The 26,739-nt window shown below is 39.7% G+C and overlaps 1 protein-coding gene across 4 annotated transcripts in view; it reads right to left on the bottom strand.

Moving 5' to 3' along the window:
- TPST1 (tyrosylprotein sulfotransferase 1) overlaps positions 1-26,739 on the bottom strand; it is a 149,684-nt gene that overhangs the window by 51,050 nt on the left and 71,895 nt on the right. For all 4 annotated transcript variants that reach the window (XR_010112592.1, XM_034964219.3, XM_003814528.6 and 1 more), the window contains exon 3: positions 16,428-16,626. Coding sequence is in view for 3 of the 4 variants with exons in the window: in XM_034964219.3 (XP_034820110.1) it covers positions 16,428-16,626 (199 nt within the window). In the remaining variant the exon portion in view is untranslated. The remainder of the gene's footprint in view (positions 1-16,427; positions 16,627-26,739) is intronic.

Here is a 26,739-nt window from a genome sequence, read left to right as displayed (position 1 = left end):
AAGCCAGGTGCAGTGGCTCACGCCTGTAATCCCAGCACTTTGGGAGGCCAAGGTGGGTGGATCACCTGAGGTCAGGAGTTCCAAGACCAGCCTGACCAACATGGTGAAACCCTGTCTCTACTAAAAATACAAAAATTAGCTGGGCATGGTGTCGGGCACCTGTAATCTCAGCTACTGAGGAGACTGAGCAGTAGAAGTGCTTGAACCCGGAAGGCAGAGGTTGCAATGAGCTGAGACGGTGCCACTGCACTCCAGCCTAGGCAACAGGAGCAAAACTCAGTCTCAAAATAAAATTTATTCAAAAGGTTAGAAAATAAGGAATACTGGAGTGTATTTAATACGTATGACTGATCTGTTCACTGATCTCCTAACTACATCCCAGGAATGTCTAGAGAACTCACAACTTTACCAAGCCTTTGAGAAATACATTGGTGAAGGGGGCAACAACATCCCTAAAAAGCTCTTTAGTGCTTGTTCGCTGCAGGCTAGAAATAACAATGGGAAAGGCTGTCAGAGAAATAGATTCCCTGAACCCAAGGGAAGGATGAAAAGATCTCTGAGTCACAGGAGCCAACTGGTGACGCTTCATGACAGAAACAATGGGCACATGGCTATACTTTATAAGCACGTGCAGAGGTAGAGTAGGAAAAGAGAATGGTGTGAGCTGTAGAGATCTCTGGTGGTGGCTGATTGGTGATGGTGTCCCTAGGACTAACAGAGATGGGTAGCATACTAAAGCCATACCTCAGGGGTTACACTAGAGCTGCCTCTCTCTACCAAAATATTACACCAAAAGTGATACTGCATTCCTAGAGAAACTGCAGAGATTAGTATCGCCAACAAAAACTTAAGATACATGATGATACTTCATCAGTGATGTGTGGAGGTATGGCAGGCCCTAGAGGTAAATCACAGTATAGAACCCTAGGATTTTAGAGCAAAGCTATGCTAACTTCTGGAGATCGTTACTCTCCCTTTTGAGAAAGAGCCCTTGCTTGCTACTAGGACTTAGTAAGGACTGAACACTTTACCACTGGCTACAAAGTTGCCCAAGTCGCTTAGGCTGCTCATCATACACTCCAAGCAGTGTACATGACTGCACATTTTGTGTCAAAGGAGTGATGGCTATAAATACGAATCCACACTGATTTGTGGTCAGCAGCAGATGGTTTGACTGGAAATTCAGAAACTTAGAATAAGGTTGGGAAACTTGTGGTAAGATGTAGAAAAGAGCTATGTCAATAAACTATTCTCAAACAGGACAAAGTGTGAGGGTATTTGTGTCCCATGTAAATGATGACCAATGGATAATCTCAGCAGAGGAGGCTCTCAATAACCAAGTGGACAAAATGACTCATTATTTTATCAGCCACTGTTTCCCTTGCTCAGAACACTAATGAACAAAGTTCATATCCTACTGTGAGAGCAGCAGGAATGAAGGTCATGCATGTGCTCAGTGACACAGGCTTCCACCTGTCAAGGCTGACCTGGCAACAATCATGGCTAAGTGTCCAACCTGCCAACAGGAGAGGCCAACAATGGTGCCCCGATAAAGCGCTGCTCCCAGGGGGTCTGGGCAGCCATCTGTAGCAGGATGATCACACTGGACCGCTTCCATCTAAAAAGGACACTGCTTTTACTCAATGAAGATTTCCTTCTCTGCCCACAACATTTCTGTCAAAAACCAGCATCCTTTCCCTTACAAAATATCTTATTCACCATAATGGCATTCTAAACAGTACTGCTGCTGGTCAAGTACTTCATTTTAAAGTGAATGAAGTGGGCCGGGCGCAGTGGCTCACACCTGTAATCCCAGCACTTTGGGAGGCCGAGGCGGGCGGATCACGAAGTCAAGAGATCGAGACCATCCTGGCTAACACGGTGAAACCCCGTCTCTACTAAAAATACAAAAAAACTAGCCGGGCGTGGTGGCAGACGCCTGTAGCCCCAGCTACTCAGGAGGCTGAGGCAGGAGAATGGCATGAACCTGGGAGGCGGACCTTGCAGTGAGCCGAGATCTCATCACTGCAGACAGAGCGAGACTCCGTCTAAAAAAAAAAAAGTGAATGAAGTGGAGTTTTGGTTCCATTATGGTGAGGTTAAGCCTACATCCCATAAAGTTGTTCCTCCCTCTAATTACAACTATAAAGTTTGAGCAAACTTTTAAAAAATAACTACCTTGGGCCAGGCGCGGTGGCTCACACCTGTAATCCCAGCACTGTGGGGAGGCTGAAGTGGGTGGGTCACCTGAGGTCAGGAGTTCAAGACCAGCCTGGCCAACATGGTGAAACCCTGTCTCTATTAAAAATACCAAAAATTAGCCGTGCATGGTGGTGGCTGCCCGTAATCCCAAGCTACTCAGGAGGCTGAGGCAAAAGAGTCGCTTCAACCCGGGAGGGGGAGGTTTCAGTGAGACGAGATTGTGCCACTGCACTCCAGCCTGGGCACCAACAGTGAAACTCCATCTCAAAACAAAGCAAAACAAAACAAAACAAAAAACTATATGAGGATCTGGAAAGTAAATAAAAGCAGGCAGATTGTGGAGGGAAGTAAAAAGTTGGAGAAGTGACCTTACAGGGTGAGTTTTCTGTTTGTTTATTTTTTTCTCATCAAGTTTTTCCTTGAGGGTGGGACAGCTTCAGTCACTAAGCAGCACGCGTAGGTGGCTAAAACTCTGATAGGAATTGTTTTCTTTCTGGTCAGAGGAAGCAGGGAAAGGAGCCAAAGAAAGACAGGGAGTCAGAGCAAACTCCTGGAGCAGAAACAGCAGGTGAAGGAGCTCTCCACTTTTATGTATGCACCTACACGGGTCTCACCTTAACCTCTGAATCACACATGCACAGGACAAACCCAAACCAGTTTAGCAAAGGCTTTGCTTTGATAACTGAATTGGGATTTGAATCACTGCCTGCAAAAGGCAAAACAATGTATAATCCAGCCTACCTGAGTTGACTGCCTGCTAAAACAAAAGTAAATGCATTCACAAGAGTATTATAAAGGAACCCAGAGTCTATACAAGATAACAGTCATTATGTCCAGAGAGAGAGAGAGAGAGAGAGAGAGAGAGAGAGACGTGCACACTCCAGCCAGTCCAGTGCTGTAATCTTATATAATATAATCATGCAATCACATATCTCCCATCGCCTTTGTTGTATTCTATTCGTTCCAAGCAAGTCACAGGTCCTGTCCACATTCAGGTGGAAGGAATCACTAACAGGTGTGGACAGAGGCAGAATCAAGGGGTCATCACATGAGGAATAGAAAAGAAGTTATCACTATCAATTTGACAAAGATTAGAAGGACTCTAAGAAAATATTGCAGCTTCCTGCCAACAAATATGACAACTTAAGTGAAATGGCCAAATTACTTTAAAAAATACAATTTATCAAAATTGATACAAGAACAAGAAAATCGAAATAGCCCTATATTCACTAAATATTATCAAAATCCTTCCCCAAAAGAAAACTCGCAGCAGCTGTGGGCTCTCCCAGTTTACAGGTCTTAATCCTCAAGGGAGAAGTGCTTCTTTGGGGGAGACACAACATTATTTCCACTGAACAGAGAGCTGAGACTGTTAACTCAGCACTTCTTACTCCTCATGCCACTTAGCCAAAGACAAGTAAGGCAGGTACTATAATAGCTAGGCTGATTAATCCCGATTATCAAGGAAGAACCAAGTTTAAAATACACAATGGGAAAAAAATACTCAATGGAAGAAGGAAAGAAATTGCCTGGAACCTAGGATTTTCTATTACACTTGTTTATTATGGAAAGTTAACGGGATATTAGAGCAAAACAATATGGCCATTTATTGGTACATACACCCCAGAATGAAGGTTTAGGCCACCCCACCAGGCAAAGAACAAAGACCATCTGAGGTGACTACTGAGGACCAAAGGAACATGGAATGGCTAGAGGAAGAAAGAAATGACAGATACCTGCCATGATCACATGAAAGGTACAGAAAATGAGAGCTACAATAGTTTGGCAGATATTCTTCTTTGCTTTGATATGAATATATACTGAATATATTAACGAATTCTTTTTTCCACTTTTCCCTGTCTAATAATACTCTCTAATATAAGGTGTATTGACTCTGGCTGGGCACGGTGGTTCATGCCTATAATCCTAACACGTTGAGAGGCTAAGGCAACAGGATTGCTTGAGGCCAGGAGTTCAAGAGCAGCCTGGGCAACACAGTGATACCTCTTGTCTCTACAAAAAGTTAAAAATAAAAAAAATTTAGCTAGGTGTGGTGGTGCACACCTATAGTCGAGAAGCTAAGGCAGGCGGATCGCTTGGGCCCAGGAGATTCTGGATGCAGTGAGCTATGATGGCGCCACTGCACTGCAGCCTGGGCGACAGAACAAGACCTTGCCAAAAAAAAAAAAAAAAAAAAAGGAAATGGCTAACTCTGTATCTCAGTATATTTAAGTTTTAGGATATCAAAGAGGGGATGTGACTCAGCTAGTGGAATACATTCATATCAGCCAGAAATGTACAAAGCACAATATGAAATACAGCATCTCCTCTTTGAGGGAGTGCTTAGCATGTTTTCAGTTTGCTAAGCGATAGTTACAACATGTTAAGCAGAGCATTTAGCTTTATCTGGCAGTTAAATATGGTTTAAGTAGGTGTGTATGTAAGCCAGGCTGGCAAAGGAATGGCCTATGCTGGATGGTCAACTGGCACCACCACCACTGTTGTCTAGGACAGAAAATTAAGTCTCCCAGAATTCCTTTCCCTGTGTGGTTCTGGGTCAGAGGCTTCTGTGAGTTTTAGAAGGTGGAAATGAAGTAGAAGCCATTATTTTTAAGAGGTCAGGGCAGTCAGATGCAGTCACTCCACTGGCCTCTCCTAAAGCTCCACTTTATCCCCGTGGCAGGCTTCACAGACCTTTCCTTGGGATCCCACACTGAGTCCTACTTTGGCAGCGAGAGGCAGTTTCCTAGCACTTCTCTGCCCTCTCTAGAGCTGCAGGTTTCAGTCATCAGTGCCTATTCCTCTGGTCTTCCAACTGTAGCTGTATCCAGCTCATTCCCTACTCCTATTGTAAACAACATGTCCAGTATACAATAAAAAACGTGCAGACCTTCACTTCTCTAGTCCTCCCATATTTGCATAGGCCTTAATTACTATATTAAACCCCTCACTCCTATAACACTTAACAGTGGCTCAATGTTTCCCTGACTGAGCCCAGACTAATACATAGTCATAAAGTGCTGCCACAACCTCTGGGGCTTTGCCTTTGGGTAATGGAGCATTTCTCACCTACGGCAGAATCCTTGTGAGCTGAGCCGTAACTCCAAGAGCCTCATATCTGAATATCCCTTTTCTTGGTTCCTGGCATATTCTTTTTCTACGTGTAAGGTTTATTTTGCTAATAAGAATCATTTTATTGAGCATCAAGTAATTGTCAAGTATTACTGGCACTCAGGCTACAAAATGCAAATGATATCTTTGTCCTTGAAAAGTCTTTACTTATTTATTTTTTTAAAAAACTACATATACAAACCAGGTGCAGTGACTCACGCCTGTAATCCCAGCACTTTGAGAGGCCAAGGTGAGCAGATCGCCTGAGGTCAGCAGCTTCAGACCAGCCTGGGCAACTTGGTGAAACCCTGTCACTACTAAAAATATAAAAATTAGCCAGGCATGGTGGCATGCACCTGTAACACCAGCTACTCCAGGGGCTGAGGTGGGAGAATTGCTTGAACCCAGGAGGCGGGGGTTGCAGTGAGCAGAGATCGCACCACTGAACTCCAGCCTGGGTGACAGAATGAGACTCCGTTTCAAAATAAATTAATAAATAACATACATACATACATACATACATACACACACAGCTGTTTTTCTAAATACAAATGGTAAAACATAACACTGACCATATCTTAAGAGATGCTCCCATATCATTACTTTTAAAACTATCTTATTCTGTTGAAGGGATGCATAGTCTTTTTTTTTTCAGACCAGAAAGTTGTTACTTTAACTAAACAAAGACTATAGCATCACTTTGAACTATATTAACATTTTCAGATGAAGGCATGTCTGGCATGTCCTTAGTTTAAAAGCAGCAGCATATAATATAAATCATCACAATATAATGTGGAAGTACACAAGTAAAGGTAGGTACATTGTAGCAGGAGGATCTGTGGCACAGAAGAGGTGTCATGTGAGTTGAGTTTTAAAGGACAAAATTGTAAGATGAGAAGAAGGACAATCAAGGCAGAAGGAACAAAGGTATGGAGGTATACAATGTGCTGTGGGAATGAAAGGGAGGCACTGTGGTGTGGTTAAAAGAATAAAAAGAGATGAGGTTGAAAAGGAAGGTTGAAAGCAGAAGGCAAAGAATCTTAATGCCATCATTCTAAAGCGTTCCAACCTGGTTTGAATGCAGCTGATCCCAAAAGACCACTGCTCTCATCAAAACAAGAAAACACCAGATAAACTAAACTTCATACTTTTCTGTAAAGCCATGAAAAAGCAGTAAATGAATGCCAAGAAGTCTAACTGAGCCAATTTCTGGAGAAGGATGAGTTCTTCACAGAGAAACAAAAGCCTGTTTCTAGCTACCTTGAATCAATTGCCTGTCTGGGTACAAGTGGGCAGAAAAGGAGGTCTCCCACAGGTGGAAAGATTTTGCTGAAACAAGCCAAACTTTTAGTGAGACTGTGGACTGGTATGATTAATTAGAATCTGAAAGAGTCCCAAGTGTAAAAACAAATCTCTTGACCTGACAATTACATGTAATACTACAAGAGAATCTTAGTAAGTGCTGGTGGGAGCACAGTGAGAGACAGAAAGAGATCTCCCAATGCTGTGTGGTGCTTGGGTTCCAGGGCCCTGCTATAGCTGCAATCCAGAGGTAAAGTAAATTAATTTAATCTTCAACCCAACTGCCTCCCAGCTGCAATCTTGCTAAAATCAAAGAAATGAACCCCTCGTCTAAATGATACAGAAAGCTAAGGTTGGGCTAAAAGTCAAATTTCCTTAATCTCATTTGAATCCAGAGGCAAACTGAAATCAATTAAAGCTACTGCTCAGCCCCAGCTCAGCTTGATTCACTGTCAAATTTGAGTGATCACCTTAGCTACCTGCTGGAGGAAAGAACTGCTCTCTTTAACAAAAATAAAACAAAAAGTATTACCTAGTTCATTCTCTACCCTTCTTTTATACAAAAGGTCCAGTATGCAGTTAAAACTTCTAAGACATGTGAAGAAGCAAATGAGTACAGGCATACCTCATTTCATTGTGCTTTGCAGATGTTGTGTTTTTTACAAATTGAAGGTGTGTGGTAATCCTGTGGTGAGCAAGTCTGTTGGTGACATTTTTCCAACAACATGCACTCCCTTCATGTCTCTTTATGACACTGTGGTAATTCTTGCAATATTTGAAGCTTCTTCATTATTGTATCTGTTATGGTGATGTGCGATCAGAGATCTTTGATGTTACCATGTAATTGTTTTGGGGTGCCACGATCCTAAGCCCATATAACATAATTAACTTAATCAATGTTGTGTATGTTCTGACTGCTACACCAACTGGCTGTTTGTTCCCCCATCTCTCTCCCTCTCCTTGGGCCTCCCTGTTCCTGTGACACATTGATATTGAAAAAAGGCCAATTAATAATCCAACAATGGGCTCTAAGTGTCCAAACGAAAGGAATAGTCGCATATCTCTCACTTTAAGTCAGAAGCTAGAAACAATCAAGCTTAGTGAGGAAGGTATGTTGAAAGCCAAGATAAGCTGAAAGCCAGGCCTCTTGCATCAAATAGTCAAGTTGTGAATACAAAGGAAAAGTTCTTGAAGTAAATTCAAGTGCTACTCCAATGAACACACAAGTGGTAAGAAAATGAGAGTCTTACTGTAGACATGGCAAAAGTTTTAGTGGACTAGACAGATAAAGCCAGCCATGACATTCCCTTAAGCCAAAGCCTAATCCAGAGCAAGGCCCTAATTCTCTTCAATTTTATAAAGGCTGTGAGAGGAAAAGTTGGAGGCTAGTAGAGGTTGTTTGTTCATGAAGATTAAGGAAAGAAGCTATCTCCATAACATAAAAGTACAATTTTCAGCCCACTGTTGAGACCTATTGCTTAGGAAAAAAGATTTCTCACAAAATACTATTGCTCGTTGACAATGCTCCTTGTCACCCATGAGTTCTGATAGAGATATACAAGGAGATGAATGCTGTTTTCATGCTTGCTAACACAGTATCCATTCTGTAGTCCATGGATCAAGGAGTAATTTCTACTGTCAAGTTGGTTTTGTTTTTTGTTTTTTGTTTTTTTGAGATGGAGTCTCGCTCTGTCACCCAGGCTGGGGTGCAGTGGCATAATCTTGGCTCACTGCAACCTCTCCCTCCCCGGTTCAAGCGATTCTCTTGCCTCAGCCTCTTGAGTGGCTGGGATTACACACATGCGCCACCACACCCAGCTAATTTTTGTATTTTTAGTAGAGATGGGGTTTCGCCATGTTGGCCAGGCTGGTCTTGAACTCCTGACCTCAGGTGATCCACCCACCTTGGCCTCCCAAAGTGCTGGGATTACAGGTTTAAGACACTGCACCTGGCCCTGTCAAGATTATTATTTAAGAAATACATTTCTTAAGGCTATAGCTGCCATAGATACCAACTCCTCTGATGGATTTGCACAAAGTCAACTGCAAACCTTCTGGAAAGGGTTCATCATTTTAGATGCCATTAAGAACATTGGTAATTCATGGGAGGAGGTCAAAATTTCAATGTTAACAGGAATTTGGAAGAATCAGATGGATGACATTGAGGGGTTCAAGACTTCAGTGGAGGAAGGAACTGCAGATGTGGTAGAAATAGCAAAAGAACTATAACTAGAAGTGAGCCTGAAGATGTGGTTGAATTGCTACAATCTTATGATTGAACTTGAATGAATGAGTTGCTTCTTAAGAATGAGCAGAGAAAGTGGTTCTTGAGATGGAATCTACTCCTGGTGAAGATGCTGTGAACATTGTTGAAAAGACAGCAAAGGATATAGAATATTACATAACAAAACAAATTGCTATAGTCACCCCAATCTTTAGCAACCACCACCCTGAATGGTCTAGCAGTCATCAACATGGAGGTAAGAGTCTCCACCAGCAAAATGATTATGACTTGCTGAAGGCTTGGATGATTGCTAGCATTTTTTTTTTAGCAATAAAGTATTTTAAATTAAGGCATATGCATTGTGTTTTCTTTTGACATAATGCTACTACAGACTGAACAGACTACAATATAGTGTATAACTTTTATATGTACTGGGAAACCAAATTATGTGTGACTTGCTTTATTGGGATATTCACTTTATTTTGGTGGTCTGGAACCAAACCCACAGTCTCTCCAAGGTGTGCCTATAACCCATAATAAAGAAACAAAGTCAACAGGGAGAGATCCGTGGATGAAGACTTTAAAAGTTATTATGAATATGTTAAATAATTTAGAGGAAAAGATCAACAGAATGGGTAAAGAGCAAAGAATTCCAGCAGAGAAAGGGAAATTCTAGAACTGAAAAATAAATGATCTGAAATGAAGAAGTCACCAGATGGGCTTAACAGCAGACTGGACACAGAAAAAGAAGGGATCAATGAATTCAAAGGTAGGCTAATAAAAACTAATCAAAACTGAGGCCCACACAGGAGATGGCAGTAGAACGGAGCTACGAATTTGGTATATTATAATCAAACTGCTGAAAACCAAAAATAGGGAAAAATCTTATAGCAGTCAAAGAAAAAAAATTACATTCATAAGAATGTCAGCTGACTTTCATCAAAAACATGGGAAGCCAATAAAATATTATCTTTTTAATGTTGAAAGTTAAAAAAAAATACAAAACGACCAATAGCCTAGAACTCTATGTCCAGCAAAATATTCTCAAATTTAAAAAAAAAAACACATTTTCAAATTAAAAAAAAAAAACCTAAGAGCATTAGTAGTCAACATATCTTTACTATAAGAACTGCTAAAGGAAGTTCATCAGGCTAAAGAGAAATGATGCCAGATGAAAATCTGGATCTTCAAGTAAAGAACAAAGAGCCCAACTGTGCCCCACAAAGCATAATATATTTACTATCTGGGTTTTTTTTTTTTTTTTTTTGACACGGTGTCTCGCTCTGTTGCCCAGGCTGGAGTGCAGTGGAGTGATCACAGCTCACTGCAAGCTCCACCTCCCAGGTTCATGCCATTCTCCTGCCTCCGCCTCCCAAGTAGCTGGGACTACAGGTGCCCACAACCAAGCCCAGCTAATTCTTTTTGTATTTTTAGTAGAGACGGGGGTTTCACCGTGTTAGCCAGGATGGTCTCGATCTCCTGACCTTGTGATCCACCTGCCTCAGCCTCCCAAAGTGCTGGGATTACAGGTGTGAGCCACTGCACCCGGCCTCCTATCTGGATTTTTACAATATAAAAAATGTGCAGCCCATGTCTTACAGTAACCACTATAAGCAAAAACAAAACAAAAAAAAAGAGGTATAGCTAAAAAGAGGAGATAATATATAAAATGGAATACCAAAAAAGATTAATCCAAAAGAAGACAGGAAAAGAGAAACAAAGAAACAAAAATAGATGATCCAAATAAAAAACAAATAGCAAGATGGTAGTTTTAAATCCAATCAGATGAATAATTACATTAAATGTAAGTGGATTAACTCTCCATTTAAAAGGCAGAGACTATAAAACTGGATTAACAAACAAAGCCAGCTATATAAAGACACAGATTAAAAGTAAAAGAATCGGGAAAATATACCATGTATATAGTATACATAAAAACACTGTTGTGGCTATATTCATATCAGATAAAGTAGACTTTCAGAGGGTAACAGCAGAGATAAAGAGAAATATTTCATAATTACAAAAGAGTTAATTCTTCAAGAAGGTCTAAATGGGTGTGTTCCCAATAATATAGATCCTAAATACATGAAATAAAATTGCTAGAAATGTAAGGAAAAATTGAAAAATTCATAATTTTCCCAACATTAATAAAGCAGACCAAAAAATCAAATAAGATTTAGACTGTAACAACACTATAAAATTTCTTGACTTCACTGATATTTACAGAACTCTGCAACAATCACAGAATACATATTTTTTCAAGTGATCACATAAGACCATATACTGGCCATAAAACAATATTCAATATATTTCAAAGGACTGAAACAAACCATAATGAGTGTTCTCTGACCATAATGGTCACATTAGAAATCAACAACAAAAAGATAATGAGAAAATACCCAAATACTAGAAAAGTAAATGTCATTCTAAGAAGTCTAGACTCTATCCTGTAGTAACAGTGGAGTCATTCATGAATTTTAAGTAAGGAGACCTAATTTGGGTAACTGGGTGAATAAGCATGCTATGTATGGAGATAGAAGTAAACAGGAACAAGCAGTTTTTGCTGAGTATAGGAACCAGAAAACACAAGTATGCATTCATTCCAGGCTTTACCTTTAATGTAAGAATATCAATTCCAACTGCTGCTGCAGCTTTTTGTTGTTTGGTTTAGGGATTTAATCTAACCCCTGTCCCAGCTGACTTCATTTTCATGTTTCTTCTTGTCTGTTACTGTGGGTTCTGCACCTTGGTACATGCTTTTCCATTTGACCACTTGCTCTTCCTCAGTACTATCTACTTAGGTTTCCAACTAAATAGTCCATTCATAAATTGGATCTGCTTTTCAGCTCTCTAAGTTTAGCAACCAGGTCCTTGAACTGTTTTGGGGTTTCAGCCATGTGCCCTGAGGACTCTGTTCCTCAAATCTGCTCTCTGGCTCATAGGTACTGCAAGTATAGATGAGCACAGCATCATCCCCACTCTCAAGGTGGATTCCTGCTCAGTTTAATGAACAATTCCACCTAGCTTCTGCCTCTCAGGGAACAAGTTTAGAAAATAAGTTCAATTTTGGACTTTGAATTTGAGGTCCTTGAGAGCATTCCGGTAGACACATACAGAAGACAGTTGGAAATAACGAACCTAGGGCTCAGGAAAGAGACCCACTAGGAAATACAGATTTATGATAATCAGCAAATGGGCTGTAATGAAAGCCCTATGAGTGGATGAGCTTGAGCAAGGAGACTATAAAATAGGAGTCCTTAATCTGTCAGGCTTCTGGCACACATGCATCCACTGAAATTGTGGCTAATAGGAGTCCTTAATCTGATGGACTTCTGGTATATCTATGTATCCACTGAAATTGTGAGTGAAATCTGTGTATTCATGTGTCTGTATTTCTGAGGTGGGGATCCACAGGATTCATCAAATTCTCAAATAAGTTCCTAAGTCTAAAAGGTTAAGAATCTATGCAAGAAGGCTGACGATGTAACCTAGACAGCACCATTTACTGAAATATACTATAATTTTAGGATTAGAGACTATGGTGGGACAGGGTACAAAATATGTTAACGTTTCATTACCAATTTACTATGTGAGTCACAGTAACCATGAAGTATGATTATCCATTCAATATTGGGCAATATGTCCCTAAAATGTGCTGACTCAATATTACTTGCAGACTACCCAGAATTGTACCAAAAAAAAAAAAACCAACCCAGTATTTTTAGGCTTAGAGATATAAATCCTATATTCTCAGTCAAAATGTTATTTTTCTCCCACTCTCACCCTATAACTAAGGAAAACACCTTCGCCAGCCACCTCTTTCTCTGGGGCCCATCTCATATCATAGCTAACAGTCAACAATCTCTTTTCAAGCACTGCTTTACAAAAACCTCATGATCATCAGTGCTGGATACATTAGCATCTGACTTATTACAGGCAAAAAAGCTTTGAAGATACACAGGATTTAGTTTGCAAAAAGGTCTTATGAAACCTACCCTCACAAGACAAGACTGTCAGTTTGTATGCATTACCACAAAAGGCCCAAAAACACCACTATAGTTCACACTTCATCTTTTCTTCCTCAAAATTATCTGTCACTTTAAAGATAGGCAGAGACAGGGGGGAAAAAAAAGGGTGGGTGTTTTTTAATTTCAGTGGGTATTTTGAAATCCTTTCAAAAACCACAAGTGTGTATGAAATAGATTCTTCAGTCACATGGATTCAAACCATAGCATTCTTCCCAACCCACCACTCAAGAAAGCAAAGGATAATCTAGCCAAGCCAATTTGCATGTAGGAAAACTATAATGTCTACTGCCTAAGAACCCTCAAAATAGCATTGTACATGTATCTTGGTAATAAAAAACCCTTTCACTATTGTGCAAAGGAGATAGCTATGAATTACCAATTACAAAGAGCTCACAAAACTTTAATACATATAAAACTTTAAAGAGTGGCTCATGTAATCCTAGCACTTTGGGAGGCCAAGGCAGGTAGATCACTTGAGGTCAGGAGTTTGAGATCAGCCAGACCAACACAACGAAACCCTATCTTTACTAAAAATAAAAAATTAAAAAAAATTAGCCAGGCGTGGTAGCATGTGCCTATAATCCCACCTGAGGCAAGAGAATCATCACTTGAACCCAGGAGACACAGGTTGCAGTAAGCCAAGATTGTGCCAACAGAGCAAGGCTCTGTCTCAAATAAATAAAGTAAAAACTTAGACAGTTCATAAAAGAATATATACATATAGCTAATAACTGGAAAATGTTCAATTACATTAATCAATGAAATCTATTAAAACCAACAAAAATCTAAAATAAATTACCTCAATTATGCTGGTAGTTCAAAGGTTTTTTGTTTGTTTGTTTTTTGTTTTTGTTTTCTTGAGACAGGGTCTCGCTCCATCACCCAGGCTGGAGTGCAGTGGCACAATCTCAGCTCACTGTAACTTCAAAATTCTGGGCTCAAGCAATCCTCTCACCTCAGCCTCCCAAGCAGCTGAAACCAGAGGCATGTGCCACCACACCTGGCTAACTTTTGTATTTTTTGTAGAGATGGGGTTTTGCCATGTTGTCCAGGCTTGAACTCCTGAGCTCAAGCGATCCACCCACCTCAGCCTCCCAAAATGCTGGGATTACAGGCGTGAGCCACTGTGGCCAGCCCAAAGGTTTTTTAGTATCAATAGATATCAAACACCTTTTAAAAATCTCAGATACTTTACCCTGGTTTAGTTCTATTTTTATTGATCCTACCTTAAAAAAAAAATCCTAAAATTGAGTATCTGCAAAGATGTTCACTGCAGCACAATTTGTCAAAGAGAAAACGGTAAACAACAAAATGATAAAATCAATTGTAGAACATCTACCAGGGAAATGTATTTTGTTTGTTGATTTATTCATTCATTTACTACTGTGCTTCAGAAAGAATTTAAGGTGGCTTCTATGAAGGTTTATAACTATAAAAATTACGTTTAAAAAGCATGCACACAATGGGAAAATGCTCGTGAATATTAAAAGGACTGGATACAAAACTGTGTATATAAAGGTAAGATGATATACGTAATCTTACCTTTGTTTAACATAATGCAGACGAGAGAAAATACATCAAAATATTAAGAATAATATGTGTAAATAAATAAGAAAATAAAAAAGAATAATATGTGTGTGTGTCTAGGTGGGAACATTACAGGTGATTTTTATTCTCTTATCCTTTGAATTTTGTAAGTTTCATATAATGAGCTTATATTTTTATAATGGAAATATTTATATATATATAAAAAGTGTAAAGAGGATAGCGATTATTATTTTTTTTAATTTGCCCTCATATGTGATGGTTTACAAGAAGGCAGCTCTTCCCATATAGCTGCTAATAATGAACTGAAAAGGGGAAATAAAAGTAATACCTAAGAGAAAGGAATTCACATAGAAATTAATCTCATGAAATAAATGTGGCATAAATTTGTCAATTAAAGTTATCAAAAGACAGAATAAAAACATGATACAGTTATATGGTTATAGGGAGGGAAGGACACTGATATAAACAAGAGAATATCAGACAAAGCCAAGGAATTTTCACCTTGGAATCAAATAGCCTATCAGTGAACTTATGCTAACATGGTTGTCTTATTTGAAATGTAGTTTCAAAAAAGAATATATACAAGTGACACAAAAAACTGCAGTTGACAGGGACCAGGCAATGAAGAGTATGGGTACAGAATTTCAGTTTGGGAAGACAAAAAATGTTCTGGAGATGGATGGTGGTGACAGTTGCACAACAATGTGAATGTATTTAATGCCACTGAATTGTGCACTTTAAAAAGTGTCAGAGTGGTAAATTTTATGTTAAATATATCTTACTGCAATAAAGAAAAGAATGTATAAGATCTGGTTTGAAATAGACTCAACTGGTAGGCTATATAATCTAGCTCTGAGTTTTCAGCACTTTCTGAAACAATATATTGTAAAGACGTGAGCATAACTTATTAAAATAAAAACTGTAATGTCACTTTAATAGCAACTTTCTCTTAATCAGAAGGCTAGTGTTTAATAATTTTTCTAGTGTAACCAATGTTTAGCTTTTAGGTATCCAAAAATTATGCCTCATCTAAACAAAGGTTTAAAAGTAAAGTGGCTATTAGATTTACAGAAAGAAAGAAATCAGAAGTAAGGTCACTAATAATTATGGTGTTTATGCAGATCTGCAGTAATTGGCTGAGAATAAATCTCCCAACAGTGAGTATCATTCCTAGAAACTGAGGAAAATACCCTAAGAACTATCTCCAACGAGCCAGTTATCCTTAAAATGCAGTGGAAGACTGCTGATAAGAAAGCATTCTACAAATATAATTTTTCTTCATTCTTTTTTCTTATTTTGAGACGGGGTCTTGCTCTGTCACCCAGGCTACAGTACCGTGGCATACTCTCAGCTCACTGCAGCCTTGACCTCTCAGGCTCAATCAATCCTCCCACCTCAGCCTCCCAAGTAGCTGGGACTAGAGTCATGTGCCACCATGCCTGGATAATTTTTATATTTTTTGTAGAGATGGGGGTCTCACTATGTTGCCCAGGCTAGTCTTGAAATCCTGGGCTCACTCCCATCTCGGCCTTCCAAAGTGCTGAAACTACAGGTGTCAGCCCTATGCTGGGCCCAAGTTTTTCTTTTTTTTTTTTTTGAGATGGAGTCTCGCTCTGTCACCCAGGCTGGAGTGCAGTGGCGTGATCTCTACTCACTGCAAGCTCTGCCTCCCGGGTTCATGCCATTCTCCTGCCACAGCCTCCCAAGTAGCTGGGACTACGGGCACCCACCACCACGCCTGGCTAATTTTTTGTGTATTTAGTAGAGAAGGGGTTTCACCGTGTTAGCCAGGATGATCTCGATCTCCTGACCTTGTGATCCACCCGCCTCGACCTCCCAAAGTGCTGGGATTACAGGCATGAGCCAGCGTGCCAGGCCGCTGGGCCCAAATTTTTCTAATTCAAAATATTTTTCTGATCATTAAATAGCAAGAAATAAAATAAGAAAAAAACGTATTCAGATCCCAAATTCAAAATCTAGTTTTCTCAGTTGCTTTAAAAAATCTCACTTACCCTTCGAGTGTTTTCAATAATTTTGGGATCAGGTTTTCCGTAGTTAGGTGGGTTGGCATATGGGTCATATCCAAGCTTGGCAAGCATAGGAGCAATCACTGCCATGTCTTGTAAAACATCTGGCGGTATCTTCCCAACCCATTTTGATAGAGCTCCTACATTGACTGGCTTGATTACTTGGTCTGTAGATCTCTCCACTCTGAAAACAACATAATATGAATAAATATTTATTTAAAATTTTTTAGAAAATCATGCTTTAAAACCACTATAAATTATGTTTTAATGACTAACAGTTTTAATTGTCTGGATTACAAAACAATTGAGAAAGAGGGCACTAATCAGGTTTGACACTATTTACCAGAATTAAAAAATAATTTAAGATTGACAGGGATTATTGGCAATCTCAGATTTCTAGAAGTTGGAAAAAGGGTTAGCTGAAACATGTGCATTATTAAATGTCTTGACACTGTAATTACAACATCCAGGAAAAAAACAGTAACAAAATAAAGATACAGTTGCTTAGAAAAATTGCCAGTCAACTTACTTGAAATGCCTACCAAAAAAAAGACAGACTGATGGATGGAAAGAGGGACAAATAGATGGTCAGAGAGATGGACAGTGATAAAGTAAATACAGCAACATGTTAATGGCACAATCTAGCTGGTGGGTATAAGTCTTTCAATTCTTCTGTACATTTTAACTTTTCATAACAAAATGTTGGGGGAAAACTGCCAACCATAAACCACTAAGAATGTAAAATATTCACTTGTTCTATTTTCCTGCTGCCTTCCTTAAAAATCTTATTTTCTACAGAAGAAAAAAAAGGGCTGTTTTTGATTTTCAATATTACAGGATTCAATATTACAGAATAAATGTGTTCTACTTCTTGACATGGAAATTTACTCTAAGCCTGTAGTGATTATACTCACTATATTTGACTAAATAACTAGCAACCTCAGGATAAAATGTAGCATCAAATGACATTTGGATTTAAGCTGGATCTGAATTAGATTTTGGCCAAATGACTATAAAACAGAAATGCTTAAAAGAGACTTTCATATCGTAATACATAAAAAGTTATTCAAACATAGTATTCTAAGAAAAGGTAAAGGCCCTTTTAATTAAGAATATAACCTCTTAGTGAATAATCATTATCTGATGAGGAGTCTCCTAAAGGGGATCTGCTTCCAAAATAATAGAAAAACAATGCCTCTTCCCTGGGCTTCTGTGGGGCTACCTGCTCCAGGTTTCCCTCCTACCTCAGGAGCCACATTCCTTTCTCCCTTTTCAAATATTTCTCCAGGACTCCACTTAACCCACTGCTCCCTTCACTCTATCTATTCTCCCTGTATTGCTTCATCCCTAATGTTCTTTGCTTGACATTCTTAACCTGTGTAAAGAACATCCTCGTTTGCCCAGGACAGGTCCAGTTTACACCTAGCATAATTTACCTCAGCGTAATTATTAAAAGCACCTGCCATTCACTCCCATCAGTGTTTAGGAATGAGCAGAGGATGTTATATATGTATTGCATAAACCGTACTACTTTTCTAAAATCCAAAAAATTCTGAATTCTGAAACACATCTGTGTTAAGTATTGGGGTCACACAGAGTCTTGTATGTCATGACTGGGAAGCTGGGCTTACCTTGAAGATAATAAGGAATAAGTGAAGAGTTTTAATAACAACTGATATGAACAAAGTATTATTATTAGCATTCAGTGCTGATAACTATGGGAAGAATAATTGGAGAATGAGGCAAGTGGGGTCAGGAAAATCAGAACAGATGCTCAACATGTTGGAAGAAAAGAAATGATTAAGGCTTCAATTAGATTAAATGAATTAGAAATAGAGATGAGACAAATTCCAAAGATAATTTTTAAAACTGCTAAGACACTGGGAGACCAAAGTGGGTGGATTATTTGAGGTCAGGAGTTCGAGACCATCCTGGCCAACATGGCGAAATCCCATCTCTACTAAAAATACAAAAATTAGCCAGGTGTGATGGTGCATGTCTGTAATCCCAGCTACTTGGGAGGCTGAGGCAGGAGAATTGCTTGAACCCAGGAGATGGAGGTTGCGGTGAACCGAGATCACACCACTGCACTCCAGACTAGGCAACAGGGTAAGACTCCATCTTTAAAAAAAAAAAAAGAAAAAGCTAAGACAGTGGCCAATTAGATAAGGTGGGGTGAAGAAGCAGAGAAAGGAGTCTATGATTAATTAACATTTGACTTGAAGGACAGATGTTTGTCTGTCATTCAATAATATAGACAGTATGAAGAAAAAGCATGTGGGTTTTTGATATTGTTGCTTTGTTTTGTTTGACATGTAGAGAACAATAAAAAAAAATGTAAATTAATAGTAATCAGAAGGTCACCAAAAATCTAGAGAAAAAATCTGAATTGACTGGAATGTAGTAGATGCTCACTAAACAACGGCTATTATTATTTCACACTGATGATAGCTCTGGTTCATCAGAATAGTGAAAGCCATATTTATCATTATGATTGAATAAATGATTTGAAGAAAAAGTATAATCATTTCTTGTCTGAAAAAGAGCTCTAAAATAAAAGACTTTGCAAAGGCTTTGCTGTATAACCACTGAGTTTACAAGAGCCGCTAGCAGCAAATGCAGTTAACTATGGCCTCTCAAGGGGAAGAACATGGGAAACCTATGCATATCAGTCAAGTGTTTCTCTTTAAGATCAGCAGAAATGACATTTTATATATATCAAGCATAAAATTCAAATTCAACAGTCACTTCTTAAATACCCACTATGTGGGTTTGATATTAAGGATACAAAGATGACTGACTAGGCCATGGCCTACCTCTCAAGATACTCAGAATCCAGCAAGAGAGACAAAGGTACACATAATACATAGCATCATAAATGAAATGACAGAGGTTAGAGACAATATGACAGAAGTAGGCCATTCTTTTCATGGGGTAACACATGACTAGGGCAAGTTACTAAGCAGCTAAGGCAAGGGTTAGCATCTATGAGTCACACAATAAATTAAATTGGCTCACACTGCCTGTTTTGTCTGGCCTGCAAGCAAAAAATGGCTTTTACATTTTTAATGTTTTAAATAAAAATAATCACATTTCATTACACATGAAAATCATGTGAAATGTGAGTATCAATATCCATAAGTAAAGTTTACTGGAACACAGCCACACTCATTCATGTATAGATTGTCTATGGCTGCTCTTGTAGTACAACGGCAGAGTTGAGTAGCTGAGGAAGAGACCATATGGCTTGCAAAATCTAAAATATTTACTATCTAACCCTTACAAAAAAACTTTGTCAACCCTGATGTAGGACTGTATCCTAAGGAAAAATAGGCTTTCTGTGTGTGGTCTCAGGTGATGTCTTCCTGACAGAAGGACCACATCAATATTCACATTCATGGAGATAACCTGGGGTTTTTTTTGTTTTTGTTTTTTGAGACGGACTCTTGCTCTGTCACCCAGGCTGGAGTGCAGTGACGCAATCTCAGCACACTATAACCTCTGCCTCCTGGGTTCAAGCGATTCTCCTGCCTCAGCCTCCTGAGTAGCTGGGATTACAGGCCACCACCATACCCAGCTAATTTTTGTATTTTTAGTGGGGTTTTGCCACATTGGCCAGGCTGGTCTTGAACTCCTGACCTCAGGTGATCTGCCCACCTCGGCTTCCCAAAGTGCTGGGACTACAGGCATGAGCCACCGTGCCCAGCCACGTGGTATGGTTAGAGAATAGCAAGTGAGGAGAGCTAAGAATGTATTGAAGCTACTAAGTTGGGAGGATGGAAGGGAGAAAAGAAACAAGTGTTTACTCAGTGTTGCACTTATCGGGTTCAAGAAACACATTCGTTCAACCCAAAGGATAGATCATTAAAATAAAATAGAAAATGAGAACAAGATACGATGCAGTCCCAATCTTCAAGGAGGTCACGGTCTGGTTGGGGAGCCACACAAACATTCCACATTGAAACTCTCAGAGTTGCCTCTTAGTCCCGCATCAGCTCTCTGGGCTTCGCTTTTCCCTCTTTCCATGGGTTCTAGTTATTTAGCTTATGTTTTTCTAAGAGGCAGCAAAGTGTAGTGGAGAGAACGCAGACCTGGAAGTCAGGTCTGTATGATCCAGTTTTGTAATCTAAGAAAAACTCTGATCCTAAGAAACTGGGGATAATGACCACTAACAGACAGAGACACAGTTTCCAAAACATTTTCATAGCAGGAGTTGACAACTATTGCTCCAATCTGGCCTGCTGCCTGTTATGTAAATAAAGTTTTACTAGAACATAACCATGGCCATTTGTTCCTGTACTGCCTATGGCTGCTTTTGCTCTATAACAGAAGAGCTCAATGCTTACAACAGAAATCATATGGCCTGCAAAGCTAAAAATATCTGGCCCTTTACAGAAAAAGTTTGCCAACTTTTGTTCAAAAGGACACAGTGATTAGAGGGAAATGGGCCTGGAACTGAGAGCCTAATTTTCTTTTCTCGATAATAACCTGCAGACTGCAAGGAGCTCATTAAATCTCCCCTATTCCTTCAGTCCTTACAGAATTAACCAACACTTAGATCTAAAGCATACTACGGTATGAACTAGATACCATTCTACCCCCCTTTAGCTTACTGAGACCTCAAAACATAGTGCCTCACAGACTGGTACATTTCAATACACACGGCCCATGCACACTGAGACAAGATATCTGTGACTCAGCAAGTTCTCCCCAGTCCCAACTGCCCAGGCTTCCTTCCGTCTGTGGCAGTCACAGTGGCGGCAACTCCTCCTCAAGGAATGGGGTCTATGCCAAAGTCTTGAATGACTGAGGTGAATATAATTCTCCACGACATTCATTTTAAGCATGGATCTTCCACGAGACTCAGTTAAACACTACAGCCAGGCTGACTGCCAAACCACAGGTCTGAATTATGATACCCAGCAACTACTACAAGAAACCAAATCCTCCATATTAAAGCATAGGGGATGGAACAGATATGCAAAAAGGAATGAGTGAAAGAGTACATAATCCAAGTGGTTAGGTTTATTACAGTAAAACATGTAATAAAATACCATTAAAAACCATGTTTTCAAAGACTTTCACTATTAGAAAATGCTCAGGTCATGTCTTGTGAAAGAAGATTTTAAAATGTATATACAATAGAAATTCAACTTTGTGAAAATGTGTTCTACAGACCAATAATGAGTTCCTAAATTGAATTAGTACTAAAAAACCTACCAACCAGAAAAAGCCCTAGACAGGAAGGATTCATAACCAAACTCTATCAGATGTATAAAGAAGACCTTGTACCAAACCTACTGAAACTATTCCCAAAAATTCAGGAAGAGGGACTCCTTGCCAACTTATTCTATGAGGTCAGCATCATTCTGACACCAAAACCTATCAGAGATACAACAAAAAAAGAAAACTTCAGGCCAATATCCCTGATGAACATAGATGCAAAAATCCTCAACAAAAATACTAGGAAACAAAGACTAGAAGCACATCAAAAGCTAATCCACCACAATCAAGTAGGCTTTATCCCTGGGATGCAAGGTTGGTTCAACATACACAAACCAATAAATGTGACTCATCACATAAACAGAACTAAAGACAAAAACTACATGATCATCTCGATAGACACAGAAAATGCTTTCAATAAAATTCAGCATCCCTTCATGTTAAAAACCCTCAACAAGCTAGGCATCGAAGGAACATACCTCAAAACAATAAGTGATATCTATGACAAACCCACAGCCAACATCCAGAACATGCTGAAATGTTCTGGAGGGCCCACAGATGTGGAAATTATGTATTTGTAAGAATTATATTAAACAATCTTTATTTGATAAATAGTACCTTACAATTCTAATGCTATCTATCAAACTTCAATAAGAGCAATTTCAGCATCAAGTAATGAACAATAGCTAAACTAACAAGAGATCAATCAAAAGTGCTTTAAAGGGAGCAGCACCAGTTGATGTGCTGCTGGAAGCATACCATACTGGAAGTATTCCCATTGAGAACCAGAATAAGACCAGGATGCCCTCTCTCACCACTCCTACTCAACACAGTACTGGAAGTCCTAGATAGAGTAGTAAGAAAAATAAATAAAGGCATCCAGGAAGAGTGGAAGTCAACTATCTTCCATATTTGCAGACGATATGACTTTATACCTAGAAAACCCCACAGTCTCTGCCCAAAAGCTCCTAGATCTGATAAACAACTTCAGTAAAGTTTCAGGATACAAAATCATTGTACAAAAATAGCATTTCCATACACCAACAATATCCGAGCTGAGAGCTAAATCAAAAACACAATCCCATTCACAATAGCCATGAAAACTTGAACCGCGTGTGTCAGACCCATGACCTACAAGAAGATGGCCCAAGATCTGGCCCAGGAATTGGAGAAAGACACTTCCAATGCTTAGGGGAAGATCCTCTTCTATGAGAAAACAGCCCAAGAATGCTGGGTGGCTTCCATGTCCACTGTGCGAGTGCTCTAGGTGCTCTGGAAAGAAAATGACCACAATAGGCAGAAGCCAGCTGACTGTGAGGTCAAGTTCCAGCCTTTCCCAAGCTGTCCTTTGGTGCCAGGATTTCCGTCTGCAGCCCACAAGGGCCGAGAAGTGCCAGGGGGACTGTGGGCCACCACACCCCCAGGAAGGAGGCAGGTCACGATGTGAAGGCTTAGGTCCAGAGCACCTGCTGGTTTGATTCCATTTTCCCCGTAGGAGAGTCCTGAATGCCCAGAGCCTTAGCAGCACATCAGCTGGTGCTGCTCCATTTAAAGCCCTTTTGATTGATCTCCTGTCAGTTTAGCTACTGTTCATTACTTGATGCTGAAATTGCTCTTACTGAAGCTTGATAGATAGCATTAGGATTGTAAGGTACTATTTATCAAATAAAGATTGTTTAATAAAATTCTTACAAATACATTATTTCCACATCTCTGGGCCCTCTAGAATTATACAGAATAAGTATTGTATTTTCATTTAGAGAAAAGGCCTCTCTTACCCCAACATCATTGTGTTTCATATGGATAGGAAGGTTTAAAACAAAGACCGTTTCTGATCTATGAGCTGTTATTAGAAAATAGTAGAGTAAATTGGCCAGAATAAGCTTTAGTTTTAAAACAAAACAAAACAAAGAAAAGAAAAGAGTATGCTTATATCTGCTCGTGGGAATGTAAATTAGTTTAGCCACTGTGGACAGCAGTTCGAAGATTTCTCAAAGAACTCAGAACTACCATTAGACCCAGTAACCCCCTTACTGGATATATACCCAAAGGAATATAAATCGTTCTACTATAAAGACACATGTAACTGTATGTTCATCGCAACACTGTTCACAATAGCTAAGACATGGAACCAACCTAAATGCCCACAACAGTGGACTGGATGATGAAAATGTGGTAGATATACACCATGGAATACTACACAGCTATAAAAAAAATGAAATAATGTCCTTTGCAGCAACATGGATGGAGTTGGAGGCCATTATCCTAAGCGAATTAATACAGGAACAGAAAACCAAATACTGCATGTTCTCACTTATAAGTGCTAGCTAAGCACTGAGCACACATAGATACAAAGGAGGGAACAACAGATGCTTGGGCCTACTTAAGGGTCGAGGGTGGGAGGAAGGTGAGGATCGAAAAACTACCCATAGAGTACTATGCTTATTACCTGGGTGATGAAACAATCTGTACACCAAACCCCCGTGACAGACAATTTACCGGTAGCAAACCTGTGCATGTACTCCCTGAACCTAAAAGTTGGAAAGAAAAAAGCAATGTGTTCTAAATGCATGTTATATGTACGTTTAGAATCATATCAGAATGTTTACAATGAAGCATGATTTTTATTTTCTTACCTAACTTATCCATATTTTCCAATTTTCTATGATAAACTTTTTTTTTTTTTTGAGACGGAGTCTCGCTCTGCCACCCAGGCTGGAGTGCAGTGGGCTGGAGTGCAGTGGTGCGATCTCGGCTCACCGCAAGCTCCGCCTCCCGGGTTCACGCCATTCTCCTGCCTCAGCCTCCCAGTAGCTGGGACTACAGGCGCCCGCCACCAAGCCCAGCTACTTTTTTGTATCTTTAGTAGAAATGGGGTTTCACCGTGTTAGCTAGGATGGTCTCAATCTCCTGACCTCGTGATCCGCCCACCTCGACCTCCCAAAGTGCTGGGATTACAGGCGTGAGCCACTGCGCCCGGCCCAATGTCTTTCTTTTTTTACCTCATGCTGTCATGGGACTCGCAGAATCACGAAGAGTATCTTCACTCAGAAGTCTAATAACTATCTCAAGCTCAACATAGTCGAAACTGAACTCTTTATGTCACCCCTAAAGTCTACCTTACCCGCACGGCAGCCTCAGCCTCCTAATCTCAGTTAAAAGCAACTCCATTCTTACAGTTGCTCAGGACAAAACCAGAGTTATTTTTCAACTACATTCTCTCATACTTCACATCAAATCCATCAGGAAATCTTATCAACTATACCTCAAAATATATGCAAATCTGGCCACTTCTCATTAACTCCACTGCTGCTCCCCAAGTCCAAGCAAACATCTCTCACCTGAATTTCTGCAATTTTTTTTTTTTTTTTTGAGATGGAGTCACATTCTTGTTGCCCAGGCTGGAGTGCAGTGGCACAATCTCAGCACACTGCAACGTCCACCTCATGGGCTCAAGCAATTCTCCAGCCTCAGCCTCCTGAGTAGCTGGGATTACAGGCACCCACTACCACGCCCAGCTAATTTTTGTATTTTTAGTAGAGACAGGGTTTCGCCATGTTGGCCAGGCTGGTCTCAAACTCCTGACCTCAAGTGACCCACCCAGCCTATTTCTGCAACATTCTTCTAATAGGTCCCCCTACTTCTTCCTCTACATTTCTATGGTCTATTCTCAGTCTATCACCAGACAGAGCCTTTAAAACACCAGTCAGGTCATGTCACTCCATTGCTCAAAATCCTGCAATGACTCCCTAGTCACTCAGAGTGACTAGGCACTGGAAATGAGAGGGAATCTGAGTAATCACAGAATAGTTTTTCCTATTTGAATAGATTTCCTGATTTGTATAGATTTAGGGGATGATTTGGTGAGATCATCCAAATAGAAAAAACTATTCTGAATAGTTTTGATCTCACCAAATCATTCCCTAAAAACATGCAAAGTAATCCAATAACAAAACTAAAACACCATGGACAACAAAACTAGATGACAAAGTAGCTCACAAACTCCAAAATACAAGTTCGTGGAGACAACCAACAGTAACCACAATCCCCTCATGGAATGAATGTTAATGTGGTGAAAGAAAAAGAAGCAACAACGCATCTGAAAACTGAGAATGGGAAACACCACAGCAGCCATAAACCAAACTCTAAAAATCAGAGCAGATCTATTTGAGAACACCAGTTGAAATTGGGAAGGGTTTCATCAAACCAAAAAGTGACTATAGGGGCCACTGGTAGGTTCTCAAAGGGGCCAGAGAAAGATGGGAAACATGAACTTGAAACCAACCAGCCAAAGCTCCTTTCCAGGACAGGACATCGCAATTAGAAACTTCTGGGAGGAGAATCAGAATTGGGCTAATTACAATGGTGACAGAGACAAAGGAAAGAGAAGGCCCCGATACAAGCGAGGGGAGGCTATGGAGTCAGGAAGTCTCAGAAAGCAAGCCACCATATTATTTAACGCTTTACCAGAACAAAACCAAAAAACAGGAGATGGAGAGCTATGAAATTAATAAAGACAGCTTGAACTATTCCTCCTCCCAAAAGCTTGAGAAAACTGTTTTTCAGTAAAAATGAGTGACAAAAAAGTATTTGGTCAAGTACCATAAAGAGTTGTTAAAAGAAAACAGAGAAGAAGAACAACATTCCTATAGAGAAAAAAAGACATGCCCATAAAACATTAAAATTGTAACTTACTATTTTAAAACAAGCTAAAAGACACTGAGAAAATGATACATAAATCATATTAGAAATAAGGTGATAGAGCTCAGGAATTTAGAAATGGAAGGAAAAATCATTACAGAAATAAACTAAACTAGAAGGAAGACAAGAGTTAATAAATACAAGAGAATCTTAAAAGAAATTATAAGTCAAATAGAATGCCTTCAAAGATTTAAAAGCTTTCCAATTTAAACTAATTGAAAATAGAAGATATTAGCCAGGCATGATGGCACATGCCTGTACTCGCAGCTACTTGAGAGGCTGACGCAGGAGAATCACTTGAACCCAGGAGGCAGAGGTTGCAATGAGCCGAGATCACACCACTACACTCCAGCGTGGGAGACAAAGTGAGGCT

Source organism: Pan paniscus, chromosome 6 (assembly GCF_029289425.2).
Source record: "Pan paniscus chromosome 6, NHGRI_mPanPan1-v2.0_pri, whole genome shotgun sequence".
Classification (NCBI taxonomy): domain Eukaryota; kingdom Metazoa; phylum Chordata; class Mammalia; order Primates; family Hominidae; genus Pan; species Pan paniscus.
This window is presented reverse-complemented; position numbering and strand designations above follow the sequence as displayed.